Source organism: Leptonychotes weddellii, chromosome 11 (genome assembly GCF_054177405.1).
Source record: "Leptonychotes weddellii isolate Sample4059 chromosome 11, ASM5417740v2, whole genome shotgun sequence".
NCBI classification, from domain to species: domain Eukaryota; kingdom Metazoa; phylum Chordata; class Mammalia; order Carnivora; family Phocidae; genus Leptonychotes; species Leptonychotes weddellii.
In genome coordinates, this window is record NC_138379.1 from 7,066,154 (window position 1) to 7,093,706 (window position 27,553).

General features: G+C 60.5%; 7 protein-coding genes across 24 annotated transcripts in view; 3 read left to right on the forward strand and 4 right to left on the reverse strand.

The window, feature by feature from the left end:
* Positions 1-27,553, forward strand: part of RASGRP2 (RAS guanyl releasing protein 2) — a 361,639-nt gene that overhangs the window by 322,878 nt on the left and 11,208 nt on the right. The gene's annotated exons all lie outside the window — the stretch shown is intronic.
* The window catches only part of BAD (BCL2 associated agonist of cell death), a 79,812-nt gene that overhangs the window by 41,491 nt on the left and 10,768 nt on the right, over positions 1-27,553 (forward strand). Inside the window, exon 1 of one of the 2 annotated variants that reach the window (XM_081797905.1) lies at positions 27,357-27,506. The exons of the other annotated variant lie outside the window; for it this stretch is intronic. The gene's annotated coding sequence lies outside the window, so the exon portion shown is untranslated. Of the gene's footprint in view, positions 1-27,356; positions 27,507-27,553 lie in introns of those variants that run through there. 2 annotated transcript variants of the gene reach the window in all.
* On the forward strand, positions 327-1,261 carry TRMT112 (tRNA methyltransferase activator subunit 11-2). Its single transcript, XM_006746244.3, has 4 exons — positions 327-475; positions 565-666; positions 803-892; positions 985-1,261. Exons 1-4 carry the CDS (start codon positions 398-400, stop codon positions 1,090-1,092), a joined length of 378 nt encoding a protein of 125 aa, XP_006746307.1. The 5' UTR covers positions 327-397; the 3' UTR covers positions 1,093-1,261.
* On the reverse strand, positions 1,210-8,968 carry ESRRA (estrogen related receptor alpha). Of its 6 annotated transcripts, XM_081797894.1 has the most exons (8): positions 8,835-8,956; positions 8,204-8,264; positions 7,004-7,340; positions 3,896-4,012; positions 3,625-3,753; positions 3,048-3,218; positions 2,684-2,953; positions 1,210-2,253 (listed from the first exon to the last, which is right to left on the reverse strand). In XM_081797894.1, the coding sequence occupies exons 3-8, from the start codon at positions 7,326-7,328 to the stop codon at positions 1,994-1,996; spliced, it is 1,272 nt and encodes a 423-aa protein (XP_081654020.1). In that variant the 5' UTR covers positions 7,329-7,340; positions 8,204-8,264; positions 8,835-8,956; the 3' UTR covers positions 1,210-1,993. The 6 variants fall into 6 exon arrangements, with proteins under 6 accessions (XP_081654020.1, XP_081654022.1, XP_081654019.1 ...); XM_081797896.1 differs by lacking the exon at positions 8,204-8,264 and having other exon boundaries at positions 3,048-3,215; positions 8,835-8,968; XM_081797893.1 differs by lacking the exon at positions 8,204-8,264 and having other exon boundaries at positions 8,835-8,968.
* Positions 9,764-27,367, reverse strand: CATSPERZ (catsper channel auxiliary subunit zeta). 4 transcript variants are annotated; one of them, XM_081797902.1, is made up of 5 exons: positions 12,553-12,651; positions 12,008-12,356; positions 11,053-11,132; positions 10,779-10,845; positions 9,764-10,017 (listed from the first exon to the last, which is right to left on the reverse strand). In XM_081797902.1, the coding sequence occupies exons 1-5, from the start codon at positions 12,571-12,573 to the stop codon at positions 9,908-9,910; spliced, it is 627 nt and encodes a 208-aa protein (XP_081654028.1). In that variant the 5' UTR covers positions 12,574-12,651; the 3' UTR covers positions 9,764-9,907. The 4 variants fall into 4 exon arrangements, with proteins under 4 accessions (XP_081654028.1, XP_081654030.1, XP_081654026.1 ...); XM_081797904.1 differs by lacking the exon at positions 12,553-12,651 and adding an exon at positions 26,724-27,367 and having other exon boundaries at positions 9,764-10,845; XM_081797900.1 differs by having other exon boundaries at positions 9,764-10,845.
* Positions 13,270-20,924, reverse strand: KCNK4 (potassium two pore domain channel subfamily K member 4). Its single transcript, XM_081797899.1, has 7 exons — positions 20,764-20,924; positions 19,011-19,276; positions 15,695-15,818; positions 15,407-15,567; positions 15,020-15,206; positions 14,360-14,499; positions 13,270-13,662 (listed from the first exon to the last, which is right to left on the reverse strand). Exons 2-7 carry the CDS (start codon positions 19,197-19,199, stop codon positions 13,270-13,272), a joined length of 1,194 nt encoding a protein of 397 aa, XP_081654025.1. The 5' UTR covers positions 19,200-19,276; positions 20,764-20,924.
* Positions 22,419-26,268, reverse strand: GPR137 (G protein-coupled receptor 137). 3 transcript variants are annotated; one of them, XM_031041306.2, is made up of 7 exons: positions 25,216-26,268; positions 25,084-25,133; positions 23,941-24,166; positions 23,672-23,821; positions 23,413-23,541; positions 23,194-23,285; positions 22,419-22,877 (listed from the first exon to the last, which is right to left on the reverse strand). In XM_031041306.2, exons 1-7 carry the CDS (start codon positions 25,570-25,572, stop codon positions 22,718-22,720), a joined length of 1,164 nt encoding a protein of 387 aa, XP_030897166.1. In that variant the 5' UTR covers positions 25,573-26,268; the 3' UTR covers positions 22,419-22,717. The 3 variants fall into 3 exon arrangements, with proteins under 3 accessions (XP_030897166.1, XP_081654018.1, XP_006745389.1); XM_081797892.1 differs by having other exon boundaries at positions 22,419-22,771; positions 23,194-23,312; XM_006745326.3 differs by having other exon boundaries at positions 23,194-23,312; positions 25,216-26,267.

Here is a 27,553-nt window from a genome sequence, read left to right on the forward strand (position 1 = left end):
CTGCAGTGTTTCCTTTCCTTAACCAGAAGCGAGGGGCGGGAGACGATGGTGTCAGGCGCTGGTGTAGGGGAAAAACATGTTTATTTGGCATTCAACGAAGGCCACTGCATTGCGGCTGCTTTACATATGATGTACACAGTGCGTAATTCGTAGCGAATGGAAACCACTGGGCCTGCGCCGTAGTCATCTCCCATCGGGACGCTTCCGGTAGGAGCGCGTGATCCGACCAAGCTTTTCCAAATACCTCTACTTCGCTAGCACGAGAAGTTCCAGCATGTTCGCCACTTCCGCTCCTCCGAGCCATCCAATAGGACGGAGAATGGAGCGGCCCCGGAAGTGACGGGCTGAGTTTCTGCCTTCTTCCGGTTCCGGCTTGTTGAGAGCGCACTGAGGCGACATGAAGCTGCTAACGCACAACCTGCTGAGCTCGCATGTGCGGGGGGTGGGGCCCCGTGGCTTCCCACTGCGCCTCCAGGTATCGGTCCGGGGTAGTCTCGCGCCCGTCTCCTGGGCGGAGTAGGGGAGCCAGGCTCCTGTCCCTGACAAAACTCCTCCGCCCCGCAGGCCACCGAGGTCCGCATCAACCCCGTGGAGTTCAACCCCGACTTCGTGGCGCGTATGATACCCAAGGTGGAGTGGGCGGCGCTTCTGGAGGCGGCGGATACCGTGAGGACCCTCCCCCACGCCCGTGCTCACCCTGGGGTGGGGTGGTCTCACCGCAGGCCCTTGCCCCCAGGCCGGGGAACCTGGCCTCAAAGCAAGGGGCGGGATGCCCAGAGCTGATTTAGGCCTTTGCCCACAGCTGCATCTGGTCGAGGTGCCCAAAGGACCGATTGAAGGGTATGAGCACGATGAGAAATTCCTGAGGCAGATGCACCACGTGCTTCTGGAGGTGAGAACCGACCCCATCGCTTGCTTTCCTGGCCAGTCACAGCCGCAGGAGGCTGCCAGTGCTCAGCTCTGTTCCCTCCCCCTTCCCCACAGGTGGATGTGCTGGAGGGCACCTTGCAGTGCCCAGAGTCTGGACGTCTGTTCCCCATCAGTCGCGGGATCCCCAACATGCTGCTGAGTGATGAGGAAACCGAGACTTAATCGTGCCGGGCGCTAGTTTTTCAGTCTGTAACCAGGAATGTTTTTGTTGATGTATATCCTGTTTGCTAGGTCTGTCGTGTATCCCCAAACCTGGACCCAGTGACACACGAAACACAGTGTTCTTGAGCTCGATATATTTCTTTTTCTCATTAAAGGTTCAAAACCAAAAGCGGTTTCTCTTTGCAGCAAATATACATTAAAATAGAGTCTCTGTACAGCCAAAGGCTCTGGGCCCTGGCTTGCCCTATGTCCCTGCACCTCCCTGGCCAAACCCAAAAATAAATATAGTGTTATTGCTCTGCAGGGCATAGAGGCAGTGCTCTCCCTACCCCCCGTGGAGGCTGGGTGGGAGCTGATGGGGGGCCCTGGCCACCCCAGGGGTCCAGGGGCTGGAGCCTGCTTGGAGTTATTGCTTCAAGGGGGGGCAGTAATGCCCAATGCAAATGATGAGGAGAGGTGCGAAGGGGGCAGGGGCCTTTGCTCTCCAAATCCCCCTCTGCTCTGGAGAGGGGGTTGGATTAAGCAGCAGCAAAAGCATCACCCACTGGGAGACTGTGGCCTCCACTCCCTTCCCTCCCTGAGATCAGGCTTCTGCCCCGCCCCCCCCCACGTCCCCTGCAGCCCCCTATGGCTTCCGCAAGGCCCCCTACACTCTGGGGGGCACGTTATGGCTTGCAAGGGGCAGCACTGTGCCCAGAGCCTGGGCGCACACATTCCCAGCTTCTAAGACCCCCTGGGAGGGGGGAGGGGAGGGCGTAAGGCCTGCTCCCGGGGGCTGATGGTATTGCCCTGGCCCTGCCAGCAGGCTGTGGCACTGCCCAGACCCCAGCTCTGCCCCCTTGGGGCTGACCCCATACTGGGCGGGTCCTGCCAGCACCCCCACCCATGCCCACCCCTTGCCTCAGTCCATCATGGCCTCGAGCATCTCCAAGAACAGCTTGTGCATGGGCACCTTGCCCTCCAGCTTCACGCCATAGAAATGGGCCAGCACCTTGCCCGCTGTCTGGCGAAGGAGCGGTAGTGTGAGCAGCAGCCTGCCCGCCCGCCGCCGCTCAGCACCCCCTCCGGGGCCCGCCCGGCCTGCTTCATACTCAAGCAGGGCCTCGTGTAGAGCTTCTCGCAGCTGCTCCACAGCCTCGGCATCCTCAATGTGCACAGAGTCTGCAAGGAGAGGAGAGGACGCTGTGGACGCGGACCGTCTCCAGAAAGGGCAGAGCCCACACCTGCTTGAGCACTGTTGGATGCGGCCCGAGGAGGAGCCAGACGTGGATCTGAGGGGCTGCCTGAGGCACCACTCACCGCTCCTGCGCATGAGCCAGGGCCCCCCCTTCCTCCCTCAACTGTGGCCACCTTTGGTCCCCTCCCCCCCCTTCCCACTAGATGGTTCACTTTCCATGTAAGGATAGCCCTAGCGCTCGAAATCCTACGTGCGGCTCCTAGGCCTGCCCTTGCCTTCTTTGGGACTTTCAACAAGTTACTGTTCTCCCCTAAGCTCCAATTTTCCTTGTCTGCCAGATGAGACCATGCCACCGTCGGGGTTACGAAGTGGAGGGCCTCACGGAGACTCCCGTCGATGCCCGCCCGGACTCACCTGAATTGGCAAGGGCCAGGGCCTTCAGCAGGACGTACTCCTCACGCTCCAGCCTCAGGGCCTGCAGTCGCCTCACCAGCTGCAGCAGCGCAGCCCCTAGCTCCCCCAAGCCGGCGGCGCGCGCCCCCTCTTCATCCAGGACCAGGTCCTCAGCGAAAGCCAGCTCATCCTGCAGTGGCAGTGAGCGCTGGGCCACACCCAACACCAAGACCTCCATCCACACGCTCTGCAGGACTGACATCTGGTCAGACAGTGACAGTGACGAGAAGCCTGGAGGATAGTGGGAAGCACACCTGGCTGAACGAGTTCACCAGAGCCAGGCCTGGCCCGCAGAGGGAAGCCCCGGATCACCTGGGCCCGTTACCTGGGATGCTCTTGGCCCAGCTGATGGTGACCACAATCTCTCGGTCAAAGAGGTCACAGAGGGTGGCCACAGCTGGGAGGTGTCCGTCAGGGCCCGCCGGGTCGGGCATGGCATATAGCTTCTCAGGCTCAACCACCAGCAGGTGGGACACCAGTGCGTTTACAGGAGCTGCTGGGACAGTTGGAAGAGGCACTCGAATTCATCACCTTGCAGGCCCCTTTGGGGTCAGGCATCTGCCCCAATTAGCTACCCCGCTCCCCATGGCCTTCCTAATAGCCACAGGCCAGCCAGGCTTGGACACTTCTCTCCAGGAGGGCCTCCCACTCTCTCCCAGGGAAAGCAAGTCCATGGGCAGGTTCTGAGTGTGAGAAAAGTCTTTCCCTGGTCCCAGGTGTACTACTCAGGGACTGATAGGGATATTTTCAAAAATACTCCTTCAGGGAAACATGAACAGATGAAGGGCAAACCGGGATCCCGATGCCCACGCTATCCATTGTGGGTGACTGACACCCAACAGGCCTCTTGTGTCCCAGCCCTATCCCAGCCCTAGGGCTCCCAGGACCCACAGCACGCTCACCGGGTTTCCGAGGGCCTCCGGCTACCGCCAGGGGTCCAGCAGGGAAGGAGCCCGGGAAGGGCAGCGGGTCCACCTCTGGCCGCCGCTTGTACTTCTGCCGCCCGCCTCGGACACGGTCCAGACGTACGCCTTGAATTTCAGGACAAGGCTGTGTCCGTGGGGCTGGGGGTGGCTTGCTCTGCAGAGCCCTCCCGCCCCGTCTCTTCCCGCAGAACGCCCCAAGCCTAGCCCACCCCTGCCCCACGCACCCGGGCCCCTGCCCAGCGCTCACCCTCCTTGAGCATGCCCACCCGCAGGCACTTGGTGAAACGACAGGCCTGGCAGGCCTTGCGTCTCCGCTTGGTGATCTCGCACTCGTTGGAGGCCGGACAGCTGTACTCGATGCTCCCTGCCAGGAAGACGCAGGGCTCCAGTGGCGGCCTCCCAGAGCCCGGAGGGGGCCCAGAAGACAGGAGAGCCCTGACGTGCCCTGGGCAAGTGCAGGTCTGGGGAGAGCGGGAGTGCCCTGAGTGGGGCAGGGAAGCCCGGGACAGTGAGGGGAATGGCCTCTGGGCTGGGGGCTCCTGACGAGGCCAGAGAAACCTGGGACCCAGGGAGTCAGGCTGATCTCTGCCCCAGGCCTCTTGTCAAGCCACGTCTCTGGGCTCTATCAACCCCATCTGTTCTCATCAAGGGCCACGGCGGCTTCTATGTTGCTACATCCAGTGGTCCATTCTTGTCCTCATCTTGCTTGGCCTAAAGGAGCATCTAATGCCATGGATCACGTCCTGCTCCCACAAACACTTGGACACTTGTCATCCTTTGCCCCTAGGACACCACCTCCTTCCAGCTCATTGGCCACTTTGTCATTTCTGTGCATCCCCACACACACCTTCCATCGAAGGACCGACCCCAGGGCTGCCCTTGGACCTCCCAACTCACTCCCACGGTGAGCTCACCAGTCGTGGGCCTTCACGTTTCTATCAGTAGAGCTTATGAACTCTAGATTCGTTTTCCACTGCCTCAGCATCTTGCAGGTCTAGAAGGCGTGGCAAACTTCACCTGTCCTAAATGGAGCCCACGACCTACCACTCCAAACCCTACAACCCCATTTGTCCAGTGGCTCAAGCAGAAATCCAGAAAACATCTTTGATTCTTCTCTTACACCCAAATCCAACCCATCAGCAGGGCCTGGCGAGCTTTACCTCCTCCTATGTCCAGAAGCCGACCCATTGTGCCCCGTGCCTGCTCCCAGAGCCCCTGCCCCGAGTCACCATCACCCCACCTTCTCGCTGGCCTCCTCCTCCGCCCCTTTCTCCTTCAGTTAATGTCAACACAATGGGCCAGGACAATCCATTCAACCCAAGTCAGATCCTGTCCCTCCCTTGCTCCAAAGCCTCCAGTGATGTCCCTTCTCAGAATAAAAGCCCAAGTGCTCCCGAGGCCGGTGAGGCCTCCAGCCCTTGGCTTTTCAACCTTTCTAGCCTCATCCCCTTCATACTCTGTTCCTCCCACAGACCCCAGGCTCAGGGCCCACTGCTCCCTTACCTCCTTCTTAGCTCTACTCCCAGTCACCTCAGGGAGGCCCTCCCTGGCCCCGCTGTGAGAATGTCGGGGGCCCCTCTGCAGGCTTCTCTTGCCACCTGCCCTGCCTGATAGTTTCTCGTCAGCTCTCAGCACCCTCTGAGTCGCCACACACGTACTTATTCATCTTATTATCTGTCTTCCCCCTTTAGCATCTGCTCCGTGAAGGCCAGGATGGCCAAGCACTAGGAAAAGGGCCTGGTATGTAATGGCAGCTTCTGACTGGCTGACTAACACATGGTGGCCCTCCCAGCCTCACAGGGGTACCGCCAGGACTGAATGACACAACCAGCCAACATGCCCTTGGCACATTCCTCCTACACCCTATATTCAGGCCTGCGCCCGCAGCTCAAGACACCTCCTCCGAGAAGACCTCCAACCTAGCCGGGTTCCTTGGCACACATCCTATTCCTCCCCCTCCAGCACTTACAATAGCGGTACTACAACAGTTTTGTGCAATTCACTGTTTTCTCTCTTCCCTCTGCTAGAATATAAATGGCTTAGTCCCAGCTAGTCCGCAGGCCTGGAACAGTGGTCAGGACAGCAAAGCACAGGGAAGTAAAAGGGCTCCGAAGGCTGCCTGGGATCCATCCTGACACTACCTCTTAACAACCGTGTGACCTTGGGCAAGTCCCATACCTAAGCCCCCAACCCCTCAGTTTTCCCATCTATAAAACTGGGATAAAAACAGGACTTCCTACAAAGACGGCTAGTAAGAATGAAAGGGAATGTCAAGGTAACATGTTCAGCATGGTTCACAGTGCCCAAATGCTCAATAAATGATTACAATCTATGGCTAGGGCTCAGTAAACATTTGTCAACAGAGTCAACAGAGAATGAAGGGGTCCAACGTGGGTAGGAGACGCCTGGGCCTGGGCCCCTTCACTGGCCTTCGAATCCATTAGAGAGCACAAACGGTTTTAGAGCAGTGGGTGTTGGCCAAATCAAAACCCACTTGCAATGTCACAATGTCCGAAGTTCAGTTATAAGTAATAAGCAGAGGCAGCAGTCAGCTCTGGACCTAAATCAACCCAAGCTCAAATCCTGCTTCTGCCATTTTCTACCTGTGGGACTTGAACAAAGTTTTAAAAATCTTCCTGGGCCTCAAGTACGGTCACAGCGCTGGCACCTTATGGGCTGCTCGGGGAGTAAGAGATCACGAACACAGAGGGCACCGTGCCTGACACAGGGTAAGCACTCAAGAAATGTTCTCCAAAAGGACACGTTATTGCCCCAAAGTAAGCAGTGTTTCCTATAAAAATATAAGTAACAGGCACGTCCCAAGTAAAGTTTATTACATCGCATCTTGCTCCTGTTTTGATATGTGTTCCTGAGTGAGAAAAACTCAGTAATAGTCTTTTTAAAGTCAGGTGCTGAAATACGGTGTAGCCCCTCTCAGTTACCCACAAAAACCTGCCTTAGGCTCGTGCTGCTTTGGGGAAATCCACCAAAGGGTGGGGGACGGGGGGTTCTATGCTGCTGAGAGGTCAGCAGCTGCCAGAAGCAAGAACAAAGTTTAGAAGCAGAAAGAGGCTGTCTCAAATTTTTCAGAGCCACTGTAGAAGGTGCTAGGCCTCTAGTACCCAGAAACCTAGGCTTCCTGAGCCCTCTCTCACATCCCACATCCAAGCCATCAACACATCCTGGTGGCTTTATTTAACTTTTCAGGGAAACGGCACTTCCAGGACGGAAGAGGAACTTGGGAACCCCAAGTGGTACCGCAGCAGTCTGGGAGCCTAAGGCCACGTGGCAGTGCACCCACTGGGTAGCACTAGGCCCAGAGGGCAAAGGGCACGGGAGCGTGGTGGGGGCTCACCCTGGATGGTCCTCTTGAAGAACGCTTTGCAGGCCTCACAGGACGCCACACCATAGTGGTAACCGGAGGCCACATCCCCACAGACCAGGCAGAGGCGTTTGGGTAGGGAGCTGAGCACCAGCTTCCCACCACCCTGCTCACCAGGCCCAGCCCCCTCCCCATCCTCCTCTTCCTTGTGGCCTGGGAGGCAGCGGGTGGGCGCTGGGCCAGGGGCCAGGGCCACGGGGGGCTCGGTCTCGGTCTCCGAGGAACCCTTTGGACTGTCAGGGCTGGCTGGCTCTGCCTTGATGTAGAGAGGCTCAATGCCCACCACCTGGCTGGACATGGCGCTGGTCACCTGCAGGGAGAGACCTGTCGGGTCACAGGGAGACACTAGGATGGGGGACGGAGACACAGTGCCACCCTGGTTGCCCAACCCCGGGCCTAGGGCCAGGCTTCCAGGCTCATCGAGGGGGAGGGAAGGGGGGCAGAGTCCAAGGAAGGGCTGCCCATGAAGAGGGCCCCCCCAGCTGTTGCCATGGGAACAGAGTCTCCAAAGCCTCCAGGGCCAGTAACTGACGGCAAGGTCTCCCACTTGGGAACCTGGGGGAGGCCTGGAAACTCCCTACTCCTATCCGGGCCAGGGAGCAGGGTAACCTTAGTCCCCAGGTGACCTTCAGCCCCATCTGGAATCCCCAGCCAGTAGCAAGATACCTCTCAATTTTCTCCAAATGTTGGGGATCTCGATGATTTCCCCCTCACCTGGGCATCCTCCATTTAAAAGCACAAACCAGGCACACAAGGGCAGTGGTGGGTTCACACACTCGCACTCACCTGGGTCCTCAGGTGTCCTCACATGCTCACACATGCTCACTCTCTCCTGGGCACTTCCATGCTCTCACACATGGCTTTCCCCAAGCCCCGGCTCTCGCTCATGCTCCCGGTTTGTCTTCACACACTCCACCCGAAGTGCACAAACCATAAACAAAGTCACACTCAAGGCTCACAATCACACACACTCACTCCCAAACACACTCACCATGCCCCCACACTGACACACACAGGCATAGACCCTTGTGGAAACACACTCAGAGCCTTTCACACCTGACATACCGCCCCTCCTGCCCCAGCATGCCAATCCCATGCCCACCGGAGGACGCGGCTCCACCTCCTTACACCCCACCCCACCCCCCCAAACCCCGCCAGCACAATCACTCTTACACTCCAGCTGCCGCAGAATTCTCCACCTCAGGAGCGCCCCGCCCCGGCAACCTGCGCACACCTACGGAAAGTTGCCTAAAGTTGCTGCGCCTCCCCTTTCCCCTCCGCCCGCGGGGGACCTCTATCAGGTTATCAGGAAGTAAATGGGGAGCGCCAAGGAGGAGGAAGTTCTCCCCTGCCGGTGCGATGACCTTTGACCCAGAGAGGAGGGTGGCTCAAGGCCCCTTCGAGCGCCCCCACGTGGTCTTCAAAGCCCCTTCTCCGACAGGGAACCCTCCCTATCTTCCACCCAGGCCCGCCCCTGGGACTTCGACTTGCTCCAGGTGCCGGATTGAACCCTGCCCTGAGACTGGATCCGAGGCCCAAGCCTGACCCTGGCCAGGACGTGAAGCCCGAGCCAGGACCGGCCCCTGTCCCAGGCCGACGCATTAAGACCTCAACACGGGATCCCGCCCGGACCCTAACCCCGTCTGGCCCTGGACCCGGTCCCAACCGTGACCCGGGCTGGTCCTGGAGCCGGACCCCGCCCGGAGCCCGCCCCCCGCCGCCCGCCTCCCAGCCGCGCTCGCACATGGCCCCCGCGCCCCGCCCGTCCACCCCCCCCCAGCGGCGCTCCCCTCCGCCCCCGGACCTGGGGCTCCGGCAGGGCGGGCGGGCAGGCATGGGGGCCGAGCGGCCCGGAGCGCCGGGGTGAGCCTGGGGCCGCGAACGGCCCCTCCTCCGCCGCCTCCTTGGGCCGCACCGCCCCGCCGCGCCGCGTCCCCTCACTCGGCGGCGCCGCCGGCGGCTTGTAGGACACAAAAGGACATCGCGGCCGCTTCCTACTCTGCTTCCTCCAGCTGACAGCGGGGGTGGGGCCGGCCGTGCGCATGTAAAGCAGGGGGCGGGTCTCGGCGCCCTATGCTAATCAGACAAGAGGGGCGGGCAGCGCCTGCGTGCCCGGACCAGTCGGGGCGGAGCCGGCAAAGCCAGGGGACGGTCCTTCATGAAGGTCCCGCCCACCGCCGCCGAGCCGGAGCGGCGCACTAGTGAAGGCGGCGGCCGAGGGGGCGGGGCCAGAGGAGACGTGGAGAGGCTCCGGGAGGGGGTTGGAACCAAGAGCGCTCTTACGTAACGAAGGAGGCGGAGCGCGCTGTGCGGGAGAGAAGTGGGCGAGGTGGCTCGGGGGCCGCAATTGCGGGGCAGGGAGAAGACTTACATATGTAAATGAGAGGGCGGGACGAGCGGAGAGGTTAGTGTAACTGCATATGCATGAGGGGCGGGGCCTAGCATGCCCAAACTAGAGGGGAGACGCTGCCCCTTTACCTTCTCGCCCTTCCCCCAAGATTACACCATCGGGGCACTTGGACCGCAGATCCAATATCCCCACACAGCTGCTGGACCCGGGGTGGGAGAAGCAGGCATAAAACATGCAAGAAGTCCTGGATTTCGAGTCCCGGGAAGGCGGAGCCAATAGGGCCTGGACGGAGAACGCTCAAGGTCACTGCGGTGACCGAGTGAAGGTCACCGGGAAAGGCGGGGCCCCGTGCGTCCTCCTCACGCGGGCAGCCACGCACTGACTCACCGACCGTGCACAGAGTCTTTTATTTCTCTAGGACTCAAATTCCACGTGGACAGGGTCAGGCTTGGATCTGGGGACGGGACAGGAGCCGGGGACTGGAGTCGGGCTGTCTGTGACTCGAGCCCGAGCCCGAGGCGGTGCTCTCAGTGCACCAAGAGGTGCAGCCTCTTGCTCCGGCGCCTCTTGAGCCCCTCGATGTATCGCTGCAGCTGCTTGGTCAGGAAGTGGTCCCGGCCAATACCTGACCGGTAGCCTGGAGGGCATAGCTCGGCTCAGGGCGGTGAGCAGGAGCATGGCCTCCCCAGCAGTGGTGCTGCACCTGAGATTTGAGGAACCGCGGGTGATCTGGGGTAGCAGGAGCGCTTGGCACGCGGGTCTGTTAGTCTGGGAAACTTTGGATCTCCAAGGTGCTGGCCCTGACAGTTTTGGGGTTTTTTTTAAAGGTCAAGTCATACACCTGTACTCCAAACAGATGGGGGATGTAGAAGAGGATGAGAGAGTCAGGTGGAGCATGGGTGAGGGCAAGGTTAGAGTGTTGCAGGCCTGAACCAGGACAGTGGTAGCAGGCAGCTCTGTGGACACCTCCTGGACCACCCACTCTAAGCCATTAGCCAGCATCCCTGCCTTATATTATAAGCAGGGCAAATGAGGGGGCTTTGACCCAAATAATCCACTGTCCAGAGGTTCCTTACAGCACCGAGGGAGAGGGCCAAGTCCACACACAGACTGTCATCCCCGCTGGGGAGTGGAGAAACCGCTTTAGAAAAGCCACATCAGCTAGAGAGGGGCTGTGCTAAGGCTGGCGCCCAGGCCCCTGAGGGTCACCTCATGCTCTCCCCACTGGGTGTCCCTGTGCCCAGTCCCCCAATTTTTTACTTTTGGTAGGGCTCCTGGAATACTGGTGGGTGGTAAGGGAATCTGACAAGGCAGACACGTCCTGAAACCCCACTCCCAGAGGCCCAAACCCTGCAGAATCCCCCAGGGTCTCTTGTGGGAGCTGGGGAAGGGGCTCACTCCGGAGGGCTTTGGTGAGGATTTCCAGAGCTTCACTCTCCATGAGTTCCATCAGAGGCAGTGGCAGCTGGAGAAGCAGCAAGAGGCTCAGATGTCCCAGAGACCCCAGCCCTGCCCCGAGCTGAAATGCCTCACCTACCCCCTCTAACCCCAAGACCCCCAACCAACCTGCCTGCCCCTCTGCTCTACAAACCACCCTCACCCCTTCACCTCTGCAACCCCCACCTTGCCCATCTCCACCCCACTAAAATCCCCAGTTTCTCTGGGTGCTAACCCTGTTCTGCTGCTCCATCCAGTAGGCTCGATGGGGTGTGTGCTTCGAGATATTAAGCGATGACTCTGAGGAAGACATTTCTGGGAGAAGAGAAAAAGAGAGATTAGTCATCTGCAGACCGCTGGGTCTTCCCTGGAGCAGAGGAAATGAAACGCATGGGCAGGCTTGTGGTGGCAGGGGAGTGGCCTTCAGAGACCAGCTCCAGGTGCCACCTTATTGGGAAACAGTATGGGACAGTCGGTTACTACCCTGGGCTTTATTGTCCTACCCACCAAGGTGCCAGTTCTGACTACCCCATTAGGTGAGGCTTACAAGCAGTGACTGAAAATTTCTGACCCTCAAGTTCTTCATTTGTCAAATGGGGTAATAAGAATAGAGCCCCTTATGGAGGTTGTGAAGTTTAAGGTGATCATGCAAAGGAAGCCCAGTGCCTGGCACACAGCAAGCACTCAATAGATGGCATTACAGTATTGTTATGCGTTTTAATCCCCCGATGTAGGGGCGGGGGGGGGGGGGGAGTCCCAGACAGTGCCCCGCAAGAAGTAGGTACTTAAAATTGTAGCCAACAACTGAGTGAATGAAAGACAGGCACCTCCTCAACGACAACAAATCCATACACAAGGAAATAACTCCCTCCTCTCAACCATCCCAGTGATTCCATTAAAAGCACGGGTCCTACGGCGCTGCCTTTGCGCATTTTCCGCAGGTGTCTCTCGGACCTGGCGTGCCATGGCCACAGGACCTTGTACGACGCCTGCCCGGTAGGGGGCGCTCCAAGAATGTCTGGTTGATTTAAAGCGTAAAAGATAAACGAGGGCGCCCGTCCGGGGAAAGGGAACCCTGGAAACGGATCCTACAGCTTCTCCCCCCGCCCCCATTTCACAGCAACAGATACTGAGGTCCTGGCCAGCCCCCTGCCCTGTGGATACCCACGGCCCTGTGAGGCCACACTGACCGGTGTCGGTCTTGGAATCGACGTCCTCCCCTAAACGGCTTCCCAGGGAGCTGGCCCGACGCAGCTCCAGCTCCAACAAGGAGGACTCGCCCAGATCCTCCTGTCTGAAACTGTCCTTGTCCTCTCCGTCATCCCATTCTTCCCAACCACCGTCCGAGTCGCGGCCGGCCTTCAGGTTGTACCACCGGCGGGACTTGCTGCCGATGCCGCTGCCCTCCATGTCTGAGTCCTCGCCGACACTGGACCGCGGCACATTCAGCTTCGGCTGCGACAGCGTGGCCCTGGTCCACAGATTCCGGATGTCGTTGTCTGGGCTCGACTTGTCTGAGCCATGGCTGCCCAAAGACGCCTGTGGGCCACATACAACGAGGGAAGCCAAGGGCCGCGGGGAGTTGGGAAGGAGAGGAAGAGCAGGCTGGAGTCGTCGGCTCGGGGCTCGTTGGGAGCTGCCCCCGGGCCAAGGCTGAGGGAGAGAATAGCCAGGGATCCAGGCTGGACCCAGGCTGGGGGCTCCCACGGGGAAGGGGCCCGGGAAGAGTTCTTACTTTGAAAGGCTTTTCCTCCATGGTTCTGCCCCAACGGACCCAGTCGCCACAGGCCTCGGGGCGAGGAGCAAGGGGTCACGCTCCAGGAGCGGGGAGGGGTTAGGATCCCGTTCCCGAATGGTGCTGCGGGTCTCGCGAGGGAGAGTTCAATCTACAGCCCCCCACGCTAGATGCCATTCTCTCTCCCCCGTCCCCACCGCCCCATATCTGGGCCGAGGCTGGAGCCGCGCAGAACACCTTGGCACATTCCGATTCCGGACCCTACCCGGTAGCCTCCCGGCAGAGACACGGGCCCAAGCGTGGCCCTTTCGGGTGCCGGCGTGGGGAGGAGGGGCTCGGCCCGGGGGTCACAGGAGCCTGGCTTGCCCCGGAGGTGGCCCGACGCAAGCACTCCCACACCCACTCGCGTCCCCGGAGCGCGCACGCCCGCAGCGGTGCAAACTGTTTCCGTTTATTGATGCAGGCTTTTGAGGCACAGTCGTGAGGTGTGGTGAGGGACGGGCCCAGCCGGGACAGCGAGACAGAAAGCCTTGGGGGGGGGGGAGGTCTGCAAATGGATAAAGTGAGGAGAGGGCCAGGAGCGGGGGTGGCAACCCGTAGCCTCCTCCGCAGGCCTCGGTCCGGTCGAGAGAGGCCTCTTTGGTCAAACAAGCAGAGCATGCCGGGGAGAGCGCAAGAACGAAACCCTTTGAGAGGCCCGGGCCCGGGGTCCCGCCCCTACACCGGCACGCCTTTTTCCCGCGGGCGCCCTGGGCCCCGCGGCCGCGCGGGCTTCCGGGGAGGGTTAGGGGGCCGGCGGCGACCCCGTGGCGCGCGGGGAAGCGCGCAGCCGCGCTCGCTCTGCGTGTCAGAGGACTCGTCGATGAAGGCCAGGTTCTCGCTGGGGTAATCCAGCGCCGAGGCCGTGGGCGGGGAGGACGGGGAGGGCGGCTCGGCCTTCACGGGGAGCGGGGACGGGGGCCTGCCGGCGGGCTGCGCCGGACACGGCGGTGGAGGCAGGAGTGGCCGCTCCTTCTCCAGCGGCGGTGGTGCCGTGGGCCCGACTCGCTGGGTCACCCGCGCCGTCACCGTGCCGGTCCAGCTGGCGGCCTGCGCCGTGAGGCCGCCCATCTGCGCGAGGAGTAAAGGCAGTCCTCGACCGCGGGTCCTCGACCGCCTCGGCCACCCCGGGAACCTACCCCTTCGCCAATCAGGCACGGCCCCCCTTTTCCTCCTGGTCCTCCGGTCTCAGCCCGCCAGAGCCGGGAAAGGCTCATCAACCTGCCACACACTCTCCTCTCCTCCGAACCTGAGTCCTCTTCTCTAGGAGCTTTTCTAGAAAGCCCCGGTTTTATTTCAGCTATCCTTCCTGTGCCCCCTGGAGACCTTTGCGCCCCTCTCGAGCTCCTCGGCGGCGCGACCAGTAAGGTGACACAACGCAGGTCGCCCAGTTAAATGTGAATTTCAGATAAACGACAAATAAAATTTTAATATATGCATCTCCCTCCCCTGCAACATTTGGGACATACTTACACTAAAATATTATTTGCTATTTATCTGAAAGTCACATTTAACTGGGCTTCCTGCTTTTTGTTTTGTTTTGTTTTGTTTTTCTCTAAATCTCGAAGCCCTATCCATGAGAGCAGAGATGGAGTCATCAGCAAACCGGTCCAAGTTTAACCCTTTGTCCCCGGGGCAGGTGCACACGGGGGGGGGGGGGCACTCCGTCCCTGCCTTGAGAAGCCCACACTCTGGAAGGGAGGCAGGCTGATCAACTCGCTGCTAGGGTAGAGCGTGTAAAGCGCAGCGCTGACGCAGGGGCGCCTACCTCTGCCCGAGTGCGGCGGGACACTACTCGCAGCCAGTTCCCGATGGTGGTGAGTACTGAGGCGAAGTAGGCCAGGCCGAGCAGGATCCAGAACCACACCAGCGGCTGGTAGGCTGCATTGCTCTGGTTGGGGCTGGCGCCTGGGATACCACCGGGGAGGCCAGAAAGACGTTGATTGTGGAGCAGGCTTTAAGCCTGTGAGCTCCTGGTTCATTGCCCCTCTTCTCAGCTCAGTGAGAGGATCCGCCTCCCCAGGGCAATCAAAGGGTGTGTGCTAGAGTGTGTGTGAATGCATGCTAGATGAGTGTACATGACTTGAAGGTGTGCCAATAAAAATATGCACGTGAGTGTGCTCACGCGCAAAAATGTGAGCATATGGGAGGGGTGCACATATATAAGAATGTGACACGTGTGAGGGGTGCACTTAATCTATGTGTGAGCATGCATCGGGGTGCAGGCATGCAAGAATGTAAGGGCACATGAGGTGTTGCCTCCGTGCAAAAACGTGAAGGTGCATTCCGTGAGGGCATGTAGGGATTGGAGCAAGTGCCTGTGAGCGCACACACACCACAAGGAATTTGGAGGGAGACGCAAGAGTGCAGGGCCACTGGGCATGAATAAAGTGGATAGGGAAGTGCAGCGCAAGAAAGGTGGCCTCACCAGCCACATAGTCCCCGAAGCCCACCGTGGTGAGCGTCACTACGACGAAGTAGATGGCCTCCAGCTTGCTCCAGCCCTCCACGTAGCAGAACACGAACGTGGGCGTGAGGACAAAGAGCAGGCAGCCGATCAGAAGGAAGAGCACCGCCGACAGTATTCGCACCAGCCCCGGTGGCACATGCCACTTCTGCAGGGAGGGGCAATGGGCAGAAAGACCCAAGGCGTCGCCAAAACCTCCAGACACACCCCCCACACACACCGCCTCCTCCGGGATCCGGTGCGCGAGGCTCCCGCGACCTCAAGGTCCGCGCTCTCGTGCGGGGCGGGGACGTAGGGAAGGGTAACCCGAGCTCAACGCGAGGGCGCGCAGGGCAAGGAGCAGCTCACCAGGAAGATGGCTTCGATGTGACCGATGCCGCGGCGCAGAGAGGAGCCCAGCCGGTCCCCGACCCCTGCCAGCAGGATCCCGAACAGCGGGATCCCCACCAGCGCATAAAAGATGCAGAAGAGGCGCCCGGCATCTGTGCGCAGGGCCGCGTTGCCGTAGCCTGGGCAGAGGGGCCGTGCAGGAAGTCTAGGGGCTGCCTGGCCCCCACTTCCTCCCTCTGCACCTTCCCCCAGGAGAAAGCCCAGCGGCCCCTTGCCCCCCTCCACGTGCCCAGTCCCCTCCCCCACCGATGGTGGTGATGATGGTGCCTGAGAAAAAGAAGGCGCTGCCCAGGTCCCAGGCTGAGTGGTTGCTGTTACTGGTTGAGTTGATGTCAGGGTCCGCACCCCCTCCCAGGGCATCAGCCACATCCTGCAGGACAAGGCGCAGAAGGAGGAACCTCAGCGCTTCCCTACTGTCCCCGCCAAGCCCCTGGCCCTCCAGTCTCCAGAGTGGTATCCTCCCTCCCCTTCCCAGCGCTCCCCCTCTCTCCAGTCTTCCTGAGGGCTGTCCCTCAGAGTAGACATTGCAAATTGGGTGGCCCGATTTTGTTTGACCTCCACATTGTTTTAGAAACATTTTAGTTGGGACGTCTGGGTGGCTCAGTCGGTTAAATGTGGGACCCTTGATTTCGGCTCAGGTCAGGATCTCAGGGTCCTGAGACTGAGCCCCCGGTTGAGCTCACGCTCAGCGGGGGAGTCTGCTTGGGATTCTCTCTCTCCCACTCCCTCTGCCCCTCCGCCCCCACCCTCCTCTTGGCGAGTGTGTGTGCTAGAACGCTCTTTCTTTAAATAAATAAATAAATAAATAAATAAATCTTAAAAAAAAAAAAGATTTTAGTTATTTGCCCCTTAATTTCACACAAAAGATTTCAAGTTTATAGAGGTCAGGAGCACAGACCTGGACCAGACTGCCTGGGTTCAAATCTCGGTGCTGTGTGACCCTGGGGCAAGTTAACTCTCTGTGCCTCAGTTTCTGCCTCTATCAGGTGTGGATGATGATGCTAACACCTACCTCAGACAGTTGTGCAGAGTTAAAGTAAGCCCTGTGTGTTAAGTTAGTCCAAGGAGTGATCATGCCCAGTGATTTCCAGCTTTCCACAGACCCCACCACTCCCACTGGCCCTAGGAAAGCTGAGTTTTGAGTTCCTTGCCTTAGAAAATCTGATGGAAGTTAGGGACCCTTTCTCCAGGAAGGTTCATATACCATCAAATTTTGTACCCAATATTGGAAGGCTGGTAGACACACAAACCCCCGCCCACCCTGTTGAAGTCCAAGCCGAACCCTGTGCTACATAGTAGGTGCTCAATAAATAGGATTAAATTAATGAAATGGCCATGTGTCTGCCCCTCTTGCCACCTTGCAGTCCTTTCAAGACACAGTCTGTGTTTTGAGAGTGTCTGCCTTAAGTGACAGAGGTCAGAGCATAATGAGGGGGGCAGAGGGGCCCTTCCCCAAGGAGCACAGAGCCAAGACACAAAGGCAGTGGGGGAGATCAAGAACCACATTCTTTCCCTCTGAATGCAATCCTCATTAGCAAGACCCATTCCAAATTAATCTTCCTAAAGTGACTGCCCCAAATCCTCCATAGCTCCCTGCTGTCACAGCATAGAGTCCAAACTCCCAGCCCAGCATCTCAGCCCCTTTTCAATCTAGTCCCCACCTCCCTCTCCCCAGCCTTCTCTCCTGGGACCCCCATTTGAAATCCAAGTTGCAGTGACCTTACCCCCAGATTTTCTGAGATGATCCCATTTCCTGTAATAGCAATTCTTAAATGAAGCCAAGAAGTGAAATGTATGATTAAGGTGATTTAAATTTTATTTTGCAAGACTTTTCCAATAAATTCACTACTTAGGGGGGAAAAAAAATCTCTTGTCATCCTGTGTGTTCTAATTTTTGCTTCGAATGACTATGCATCTGCTAAATCCGAGTTCTGCAAAACACTCTGAGCTTTCCAACTTCCACGCCTTTGCCCATGCTGTTCCGCTGCCTGCAGGTCTCTTGCAAACCAATCACACATCTCTAAATTCTACAAGGCTCACCTGCCTCATTTCAATTACCGGCTCCTCCCAAAGCCCCCCCCCCCCATCTCCCTCCTTGCCCCCAGCACCTAGCTCAGGGCCCAGCATACAACAGGTGTTTAACAAAGAAGGAAACAAGGAAAGCTCCCTTTCCACGGAATCCTACAGTGATCTGTCCATGGATCTGTCTCCTCATCCCAAAGTGACAGCCTCTAGGGTAGAGCCTGCCTCTGTTCCACCCCCATAGCAATTTCCCCGCTCACCCTACAGTGTATTAGCACAGCACCCAGCACATAGTAGGTGCATAATTGCTGCAGGACTGCCTAGTTGTGGAAGAGAAAGCAGCTGTCGCCCACACTTCTAATTTCTGCCCTTCCTTTTCTTCTTTTTTTATCCAGGAAAAAAGCATTTACATCGTGAAGATAAAATAGGTCAGATTCCCTCCCTCCCCTGCTCTGCCCTGTGGTCTGGCCAGACACATTCTCCTGCCCAGGCCTCTCTGAGGCTCACTGGGATTCTGGAAGTGTCAGAGCCAATGTCAAGCCGCCTGTGTCCCGGCCCCACCCCATCCTCATCTCTGCTCCTGGTCCTGCCACCTTGGGAATCAGCTGGAACACTGAGGCCTCCATGCCCATGGCTCCTCCCTCCAAAAGAACAGGCAGGGAAGCAGGGGTACTCTTCAATAAAGTAATAAACATCAATTTGTTAAAGTTAATCCTTGGGGTTTTATATGATAGTGACTCAGAAATCACAGAAGCAACAAAGGTGCTTACCTGATAGTACCCCCAGGAGGCTGAAGCCCAGCACTTTCTTTAGTCACTGAACCAAAGTTGAACCCACCCCTTCCTCTGGCCTCTTCATCATAAGCATGTGTCCTGAGGAGAAGGGCTGCTTAGCCTGGTATCCATGGTGGCAGGCTTAGGGGATCCTGGAACCCTCCGAATGTGTCCCTCTGACACCCTCTGAAACCACCAGGATGTAAGTGCATTTTTCCAGGGGGTAGGGGAGTGTTCACAGTGTTCTTGGGCATCTCCAAGGCATCTGTGACTCCAAAGAAGTAGAGAAACCAGGGTAGGGTTGCCAGTTTCAGTAAATAAAAATACTGCATGGGACATATTTATTTTTTAAAAGTATTCATTGTTTAGTGGCTAAAATTCACAATTATCCAGGCGTCCTGGATTTCATCCAGGCAACCCAGAACCAGTGCGTTATGCCTGCGAAATGTAACATATTTCATGTGCTCCAGCCATGTATTCATTTCTTCCTTCACTCGTTCCTTCACTCAACCACCATCACACTGAAGGACACAGCCCAGGAGCTCAGTGCAAGCCCAGGAAAAGCAAGGCAGACAAATGCCCCCAAGGTCGCCATATTGAAAACACAGAGACCTGGATCCCAGCCTCTGCCCTGCACCCCTCAGCTGCACCCTGCCTTCCGGGTGCCCGTCTGGAGGCGGCAACCCAGTGCAGGGCCCCACTGGCATGCAGCTACTTTTGGGGGGGTCACCGGCGACTGTTGAAGGGACTCCTGCCCACCCACGCACCTTGATGAAGAGCCCCAGGTCCTGGTCGCTCACGCATGGATGGGCCCTCAGGAACTTCTCTCGGACCTCCCCCAGCTCCCTCTGGGCCTGCTGCTCGTGGGGCTGCTCCAGGGCCTGGAACACCAGGGCACCGGACACCAGGTAGAGCAGGACCAGTGCCAGCAGGGCCAGTAGGGTGGTGCTGCGCATGGCGCGCCCAGGGGCCCGGCCGATTCCGCTGCCCGCCTGGGGAGGCCGGGCAGGGGGCTCCTGGGGAGCTGCGGTCACTGTGGGTAGAACCAGGGATGCCGGGATCAATAACTTAGCCTGCCACCCCTCCACCCTCCTCCTCCAACCCCCATACAGCCAAAGGTCCTTGGAGCCCCCAGCCCTATAGCCCATAGATGTCCTCTCTTCACATCCCTCTGCCAGGACACTTGGTACCAGGGCACACCCAGTCCCCCGACTTCGGTCCTCCCCCTTACCTCCATTGCCCCGCCCTCAGCCCCTGTCCGGGGACTCCAGGACAGGAGAAGAGAAGAGGGCACCGGGAAGGGAAAGGAAGGAGAGGGGAAGGGGGAAAGAGAGACTGAGCTTGCTGAGGGACCCGCAGGGCGAGCGAGAAAACGCCGGGGGCCTGGAGGGGGCGTGAGGAACCGGCTTCCAAGCAGGAGGCTGAGGGGGCGCTGAGGCGCGCGAAGGGGAAGCGGGAGGAGAGGCCGAACCGCGCAGGGCGGGGACGCGGATGGCGGGTCCCGGCTCCTCCGCTGCGGCTGCGGCAGCATCTTTGCGCTTCTCTCCCCCCCCCGCCCGCCTCTCCCCGCTCTGCCGCGACCCGCGAGGGGCCGGGCGGGGAGCGTCCTGGGTCTCCCAGCGCCCCGCCGGGCTTTCGAGGAACCCAGGGGCGGGCCCCGGTCGCCGCGCAGAGGCGAGGCCGGGCTGGGGGGTGGGGAGGGTCCCGGGTTCCGGGAAGAAAAGGGGCGGGAGCGACCAGGGCCGGCCCCGGGGCAGCAGCCTCCCGGACAGCCGTCAGCACCCCCCGGGGACAGCGGGCCGCGGCGCCCACGCGCACACACGCGGGCACAAAGACCCGCGCGCCCACGCTCCGCCCTGCGGCTCCCGCCCGCCCCGCTGCCCAGGCTGCACGCACACACTCCACCTGCACACTCCCCAGACTCGCGGGCACACCCGGACCCCCGGGGGCGTGCGCGCCGGGCCGAGGCACCCCCGAGGTCCACGCGCACGTGTGCACACACTCCCGTCCACACACCCAGGCCGCCAGGCCACCGCGCAGCGCCCGCCACCCAGACACACTGCACACCCGCCGTTCGCTCCCACCGCCTCCCGAGAGTCTTCAACGCTGACGCCTGGGAGCGTGCGGGCGGCGGGACGCGCGGCCGCACGGCTCCCGGAGGCGCCCACGCGCGGGGAGGTGAGCGCCCCGCCCGGCCGGTCGCCCCCTGCGCACCCCTCCCTGCCGGGGAGTCCCGCCCGCGCCCCGCACTCCCTCCCGCGTCAGCCCCGCACTCACTGTCGGCCCCGCTGCGGCTGCGGCTGCGGCTGCGGCTGCGGCCCGGGCTCCCGCGCGGCCTCGCCGGTGCCGGCTGGGCCGCGGAGGCGGCGGCGGCGGCAGGGGCGGAGCGGGCGGCCGCCGGGGCTGGGACCCCCCTCCCGCCGCCAGAAGCCCCCCTCCTTCCAAGCTTAACCCCTCCAGCGCCGCGCCTCCCTCCGTGCCGCGCCCTCGCCGCCGGCGCCGTGCCCCGCAGCCCCTTACCTGCGGCCGCCCAGCCCCCCAATCCCGGCCGCTCTCGGCAGGTGAGGGGCAGAGGAGCCCGAGACGGGTCGCCGTTGGGTCCGGCCTGGAGTCTCAGACTGGAGTCCTGGTACTGCCCCGCCGGCCATCCAGTGTGGCCAGCGGCCCGGCCCTGGCCTGGACATCTGCCGGCTCACCTCTCCGGACAGGCGCCACGTTAATCTCCCAGCATCTCCCAGGCCCACTACGGATCGGAAGGGCCCTCAACTCCCCGCCCCTGGGGACAGCCTGGCCCATGGGCTCAGCACTCCTGAGGGAGGCGGCCCCGCGGGACAAAGGGGTGAGCGATCCACTGAAACAAGCTGAAACTGTCTGAGGTAGGGTTGGGACCCAGTTCTGGAAAGTCATGCCGGGGCACCTCCTGCCCCTACTCCCGCCCCATCCCTTGGTCCTTAACCCCGTGGCCATCCCAGCATGGAACGCGAGCCAGCACTCCCCCACAGCCTGAGCAGCCGGGGCTCTGGCAGGTCTTGGAGCTGCTCCCCTCTGTGTGCCCACCCACTTCTTTAAACCCTGATCTCTCCAAAAATCCTCTGGCCTGGGGTCTTCAGCCCTCACAGTGGGTGGCTTTAAGCCTGGGCTCTAAGGCTGACCACCCCCTACCAGTAGGGGGCGCAGATGTGTTATCAAGCTCTCCAGCCTCCCAGTCCCTACTTACAGAAAAGGGATGATTAATTATCACCTCGGAGTGCTGTTCTGAGCATTAAGGAGGTCAGTATTTGTAAATGCTCAAAACGGAGGCTGGCACACACAATAAAGTGCCCTACAAACGTTAGCAATTTTCCTTTCAACAAAGAGTGGCTGTTCAGCTTCAAGCTGATTCTCAGTCTCAGATGCCCTCTCTTGGGAGGCCCTGAAGGCCTGGTGCCCAGGAGCATCCCAAGTGAAGAGTTTCAAGGCAGGATCAGTGGTAGGCCCCAGGAACTCCAAGGAGCTGTGATGTCCGGGTACATGGACAGGAGAGAGACCCTCTGATAAATGACTCCCAGCCACAGGACAGATGACAGCCCTACCAAGGCCGTGGCAGCAGCAGGCAGTGACTGTAGCTTTAGGGGCAGCCAGAGAAGGGGCCCTCAGGGCCACCAGGCAGACTATGTGGGGGCAGCCCAACTATCTGGCCAAATCCACACCTGGTGGGGAGGTGGGGGCTCCTCAGTCACAGGCCAACTCCTCCGTGGCCCTGGACTAACCCCTGGCCCAGAATGCCAGGTTGGGAAGGATGACAGGGGAACAGGGTTTCCAGAAATCCCAACCCGGCAAGGTGAACAGGCATAAGAGACCCATAATCACGGTGCCACAGGACCCCGGAGGGGGACATGGCTCCCTGACCTGGAGATGAACGGCTTCATAAAGGAGGTGACATTTGAAGCAGGTTTTGAGGAGGGAGTAGACATTTTTCAAGTGAGGAGGGGACTGGGGTGGAAACAGACTTTTCTGGCCTCCTTGCCCCTCAGGCTGCAGGCTCCCTCCCTCTCCCGGCCCATCAGCCTGGGTCAGGTAAGTGACCCCTGCCCAGCCCAGCCACGCCTTTGGAGGACCTGGGTCTGGTCAGTCCTCAGCTGTATAGGCCATGGTGCAAGGAACACAAAGCCGACAACTGACAGACAGTGAACTGATGAGGGGCACAGAGACTGTTTATTGAGGGGCAGGTGCAGGAGAGGTAGCCGGCTCCAGTGCAAAAGTGGAGGCGGCAGGTCATGCCAAGGTGCTGCAGGCATCTGGCAGCCAGGGCCATGCCCCCCATCCTAGGGGACAGCACAAGCTCACTATGACAGGAGTAGCAAGGAGCCAGCCAGGGGAAGAGGCAGCCACAGCCTCCCATGATCCTGGGCAAGAAGCGGCAAATGTACTTGGCACAAGGGCCTAGGATGGGAGGACTGGGGTCTGGGTGTTCAAGGGGGAGAATGGGAGGGGATCACGTCTGTGGAGTGGAGTAGAGACTGTGGTGGTGGCCACCTGGTCCCAGCACCTGGGAGAAGAGCAGAGGCGTGGTCCGTGTCTGGCTGCCCCCGCACCAGCCTGGCTCCCGCCCGATGGCGCCGTACCAGCTGCCAGAGCCTAGGCTGCCCGACATGCTGCAGGCAGAGAAACAAGGATCGGTCCCAAGGCAGGGACCAGGGCCACATCCACAAGAGTCAGGGCAGGGAGAGAGGCTTAGCACAAGGCCCAGTGCCCCAGCTTTCCAGCCCCCAGGGCCTGAACCCTCTAGACTGTGGCAAACTGCATCTTGGGGTGGAAACCAGAGGGGACCTCACCTCGTACAGAGAGGAAACAGGGGCAGGGCAGGGACGGGGCCAAGGGGGAAAGTGGTCGGACCAGGATCTAGATCCCCAGTGTTCAATGGAGCGAGCTGGGAGCCTGGAGGACCTGAGGCAGGGCCAGAGCTCCTACCTGGTGCTCTCGCTACGGCCGTGCTCCCAGGAGCAGCCCTCGTCCTCACAGTGCCCGGCCCGGTCAAAGAAGTAGGAACGGGAGCCAAAGACCTGCCCATTGAGGATGCGGCTGGTGCTCTGGGGGAGGAAACCACCATCGTGCTTTCTCCTGCCCCACAGCCCTGCCAGACCCTGGCCCAGGGATTCCCAGCGTCCACCCGTCTCCGCTGGCCCTCACCAGGTCCTGTGGGGGCCGGTGCACCCGGAAGAAGCCCACCAGCAGGGTGGTGGGCAGCAGCTCCCACACAAAGAGGATGAGGCCAAACACCAGATAGCCTTTGTTCCCCAGGTCATTCACCAGGTCCGCCTGTGGGAAGGCAGGGTTTGTATAATCCACAACTGTGCCGGGGGGGGGGGGGGACCCAGACAGAGTCGAGGCCAACTGGGGGCCAAGAGCCATGGCTACTAAGGAGGCAGCCGAGGTGCTGAATGCCCACCTGGTCAGAGACGTTGTACCAGTCATAATCGAAGGCATCCAGCCGGCTCCGGGGGGCCAAGGCCAGGGCCGCCAGGTTGTAGCAGGCCCGGCTGGCATAGAGCAGGACCATGGCGCCACCCATCGCAGCTGCCTGGCATACACTGGTCCCCTGGCACAGATGACAATAGAGGACCCTCAGGGAGGGGAAGCTCCAACTCCCTCTCTACCCGGAAGATCACTGCCCAGAGAGCCCAAGGGACACCCGGGGACCAGGGCTTGTGGCCCTACCTTGGCCTCCAGGTAGATGCTGGTGGAGGGCGCCCGCCGGGCGACCAGGCAGAGGCAGGCAGCAAGAGAGAGTGCGCAGATAACAAAGAGGGAGTCGCTCACCAGGACTCGCACCAGCAGGAGGGCCCAGGGCTGTGCCCGGCGCCGGCGGGACAGCACAGCGCACAGCACGTTCACCAGCAGGAAGAGCAGCGAGGCCCCCACGAAGGCCCCTCGGACAGCCAGCCTGCAGCCCACAGCACAGTCAGCCCCAGACAACCATTGCTGGCACTCACTGACCCCCCAAACTCCCCCAGGAGACCCCAATGTCAATCAGAACCAATCCAGACCAATCCAGTCTGAACCCCGGCTCTCCAGTTTTACAGATGGGGAAGCCGAGGCCCACAGAGGTCAGATGGTGACTGACAGCTATAATACAGTGGAAAGAACACAAGACTGAGAGTCAGAGACCTGGGGTCAGGAGCGCCTGGGTGGCTCAGTTGGTTGAGTGTCTGCCTTTGGCTGGAGTCATGATCCCAGGCTCCCTGCTCAGCAGGGAGTCTGCTTCTCCCTCTTTCTCTGCCCCTCCTCCCCACTTGTGCGCTCTCTCTCTCATAAATAAAATCTTGAAAGAAAGAAAGAAAGAAAGAAAAAGAAAGAAAGAGACCTGGGTGTAAGCCCTAGCTCTGCCTTCTGCCAGATCTATGACCTTGAACATGTGGCTTTACCTGGCTGGGCCTCAGTTTCTTCATCTCTCAGATGGGGATAATAACAGCCTCACAGGTAAGTTGTAAAAATGTTTGTGAAAGCTCTTAATAAACTGTAAGACGTTATACAAATGACAAGCTTATCACCACCCAAGGTCAGCCAGAAGAGCAGTCTGGGGCTTCCGAGGGCTGGGCCCTCCAGCTCCTCTTCCATCGTGGATGACGCTGGAACCCCTTCCCTTCACACTAGCATGGCTGTTTCCAGCAACGCTGCCCTTCACCAGTGCAGTGCCTTTGCTGAGCCGTCTGCACCACGTGCCTAACTTTTCATGGCCCTTTCACAAACATTTGCGAAGTTATCCCCGCCTTGGCACTGCACAGGGTTGGCAAGAAATGGACACCAGGCGGCTCCCTGCCCCTGGCCTGGGGGATATGCCCATATGCCCCGTGTACTTACAATCCTCGGCTCATCTCCGGCCGGCGCTTCGCCTTGGCCTTGAACACAACCTGGGAGCAGAGATGCCCATCATTCCTTTGGGCCTCTGGGATTGCCACCCCATAGCCCACCCCCACCCGTTACCATGGTTACCTGGGCAAAGTAGAGGTTCATAAGTGTCAGTGTGAAGAACTGCAGGCAGACAGGGCAGCAGTAGAGAAGCCAAAAGGGCAAGGGTCCCAGACGGTTGGCTCGGGGGGTATCTCGGAAGTAGAAGGAGAAGAGGGTGGTGCGCAAGGCAGCCCAGAGCAGACAGAGTGCCAGGAACACTGTCTGATAGCTGAGACGCTTGTGCCCATAGAGGAGCACCAGCCAGAGTTGGGCATACACCGAGAAGAAGAGCAGGGCATACAGAGTGGTGTAGGCCGCAGTCAGCCCCAGGGTCACGGCAGGAGGCAGCGCAGGGACCAGCCCAGCAGCAGGCACCAGGCCAGACAGGTTACTCTCCATGTCAGGAAAGGAGGCCTGAATCCCAGAGAAAGAGATGGAGGGCTGGCAGGGGGCCAGGGAAATAAATATGGAGAGGTGGGAGTTGCAGGGTGCAGCGACAGAGATGGGGAGCTCAGGAGGGAAGAAGCTGCAGCTGGCCAGGCCCTTCCCCCTCAACAGAGGGACCCTGCCCTTGCAGCGGGACACAGGCAGCCTGGGGCCTGGGCCCCTCACTCTGGGGAGTGGCAGGACAGACCCTGTGGAGGGCAGAGGCGGGAAGTGGGCAGGGTCTCCTCCCTGGGCCAGCCCCAGAGCCAGGGCGAGGGGGTGCTGAGGATGAAGGACAGGGGTCCCTGGCCTTGCTCGTTCGAGTCGTCCCGGCTGGAGGGGGAGAGCCGGCAGATACCCATCCGCTGAAGGCAGCGGCCGCTGCCGGGGACGCTCAACGCCCAGCTCTCCCCCTCCCCAAACTGGGGGTCTCTCTCCCCTCCAACAATCCGGATTGGGGATGGCCTCTGCCTTCTGTCCTCGGAATTCGGACGCTGCCCCCACCCCACCCCCCACTGCATCCACTCTCCAGCCTCGGGGGGTGCGGGAGGAGGCCGACGCCGGGTCCTCAGGACGCCGCTGGGGGAGCCGGCTCTGGTCGCTGGGACCCGGGGCTCCGGCTCCCCAGCTCCCCGGCTCCCGCTGCTCCGCCCCCTCCTGCGCCTGCGCCTGCGCGGGCGCCGTTCGCTACGCTAAATGCGCAGGGTCTGGCCCCACCAGCTCCGCAGCCCCGTGCCGCACCGTCTCCGGCGCGGAGCCGTTCGAGAATTGGCGCGGGGTGCGCCGCCGGCGGGTGCTAGGGGTTACTAGAGGCAGCGGGAGGCCGAGACGCTGGGGCGGAACAGCTCCGGCGGGCGCCCGGGTGGGCCGTGCCCGGAGCCACCTGCCCTCGTCTGTTTGGGAGGCCGCCAGTTCCCGTGCTTTTCTTCCCTATGCCCAAATTGAGATCGCGCCGCCCGCCCGGGGGGCGGCAACAAATTCTCCTCACCGGCTCTCCGAAGGAAACTTCCGCCCACAGCCAAGATGGCCCCCGGGCCCCGCCCCCTGGGCTTAACCCGCGGGGCCCCGCAGTCCCGGCGAGGCACGCCCGCCCCACTCCCTGGCGGGCCGCGGTTCCTGCTCACCTGGCCGGCAGCCTGCTCGGCGCGAAGCCTCAGCGAGTCCTACGGCCACCCTCAACGGGGCCCCCTCTCCTGCGCCGGGGCAGTCATCCTGCCGGGGAGGAGGCTCCCTTGCTTATCTCGAGCGCTCCTGAGCTGGCGCGGAGAGTAGTGCCCCCGAGGCGGGCGGTGCGAGGTTTCCACTGTGGGGAGGAGGGAGCGGGACTTCCCGACCCGGCTACCCAGTCCACACGGAGCAGTGACAACAGCAGCAACACTTGCATCCAGATGAAGCAGTGACAACAGCAACAACACCTGCATCGACGGCTAAGCTTCAACTGAAGCTTTGCAAAGTGCTTTCACCCACAGTAATCACCACTCGGTTTACAAAGTTCACTGGCTTCTAAGGGAGGTGTCATTATCTTCATTTTACAGGAGTGGAGACTAAGGCCCAGAGGGGCTGAAGGGCTTGTCAGCAGAAGCTGGTCTCCAGGTTCCAAGTGGGGACCCCAGAGAATCCCTCATCTGCTCCCACACATGTCCCAGGCACAAGGAAGTCGGGAACTGAGCGGCGGGAGGCGAGGAAGGGACCCAGGACGACGGCGGCGGGCCGGGAGCGGGTCCGCCGGCGGGGGCGGAGCCTGGGCCGGGGGCGGCCACGCCCCCTGGCCAGCCCTAGTGACATTTCAAGAGCTGATTGGGCCGGGTCGGTGACAGTTCCCGTTGCCCGGGCAACTAGGGCCGGGCTCCCTCAGTACTAGAGGGAGGCGGCAGGCCCGGGTCAGGGGCCTCGAGATCGGGCTTGGGGTAAGACTCGTGTGCCGTCACCGAGGGCAGGGTGGGCCGGGGCCTAA

Coding starts and splice junctions, on each gene's coding strand:
- ESRRA (XM_081797893.1), bottom strand. CDS start 7,328: ATGTCCAGCCAGGTGGTGGGCATTGAGCCTCTCTACATCAAGGCAGAG. Junction 4,013..7,003: donor CTTCAAGAGGACCATCCAGG/GTGAGCCCCCAC, acceptor TCTTCCTGGCAG/GGAGCATCGAGTACAGCTGT. Junction 2,254..2,683: donor CCTGGCCCTTGCCAATTCAG/GTGAGTCCGGGC, acceptor CTCTCCTTGCAG/ACTCTGTGCACATTGAGGAT.
- GPR137 (XM_006745326.3), bottom strand. CDS start 25,572: ATGGAGAGTAACCTGTCTGGCCTGGTGCCTGCTGCTGGGCTGGTCCCT. Junction 23,542..23,671: donor GGTACAACGTCTCTGACCAG/GTGGGCATTCAG, acceptor GCCTTCCCACAG/GCGGACCTGGTGAATGACCT. Junction 22,878..23,193: donor GGCCGTAGCGAGAGCACCAG/GTAGGAGCTCTG, acceptor CTCTGCCTGCAG/CATGTCGGGCAGCCTAGGCT.
- CATSPERZ (XM_081797900.1), bottom strand. CDS start 12,573: ATGGAGGAAAAGCCTTTCAAA. Junction 11,133..12,007: donor CGATTCCAAGACCGACACCG/GTCAGTGTGGCC, acceptor CTCTTCTCCCAG/AAATGTCTTCCTCAGAGTCA. Junction 10,846..11,052: donor GGATGGAGCAGCAGAACAGG/GTTAGCACCCAG, acceptor CTGCTTCTCCAG/CTGCCACTGCCTCTGATGGA.
- TRMT112 (XM_006746244.3), top strand. CDS start 398: ATGAAGCTGCTAACGCACAACCTGCTGAGCTCGCATGTGCGGGGGGTG. Junction 476..564: donor GCTTCCCACTGCGCCTCCAG/GTATCGGTCCGG, acceptor TCCGCCCCGCAG/GCCACCGAGGTCCGCATCAA. Junction 667..802: donor TTCTGGAGGCGGCGGATACC/GTGAGGACCCTC, acceptor CTTTGCCCACAG/CTGCATCTGGTCGAGGTGCC.
- KCNK4 (XM_081797899.1), bottom strand. CDS start 19,199: ATGCGCAGCACCACCCTACTGGCCCTGCTGGCACTGGTCCTGCTCTAC. Junction 14,500..15,019: donor CTTCGGGGACTATGTGGCTG/GTGAGGCCACCT, acceptor GTGGTATCCCAG/GCGCCAGCCCCAACCAGAGC. Junction 13,663..14,359: donor CCCGCCGCACTCGGGCAGAG/GTAGGCGCCCCT, acceptor CTCCTCGCGCAG/ATGGGCGGCCTCACGGCGCA.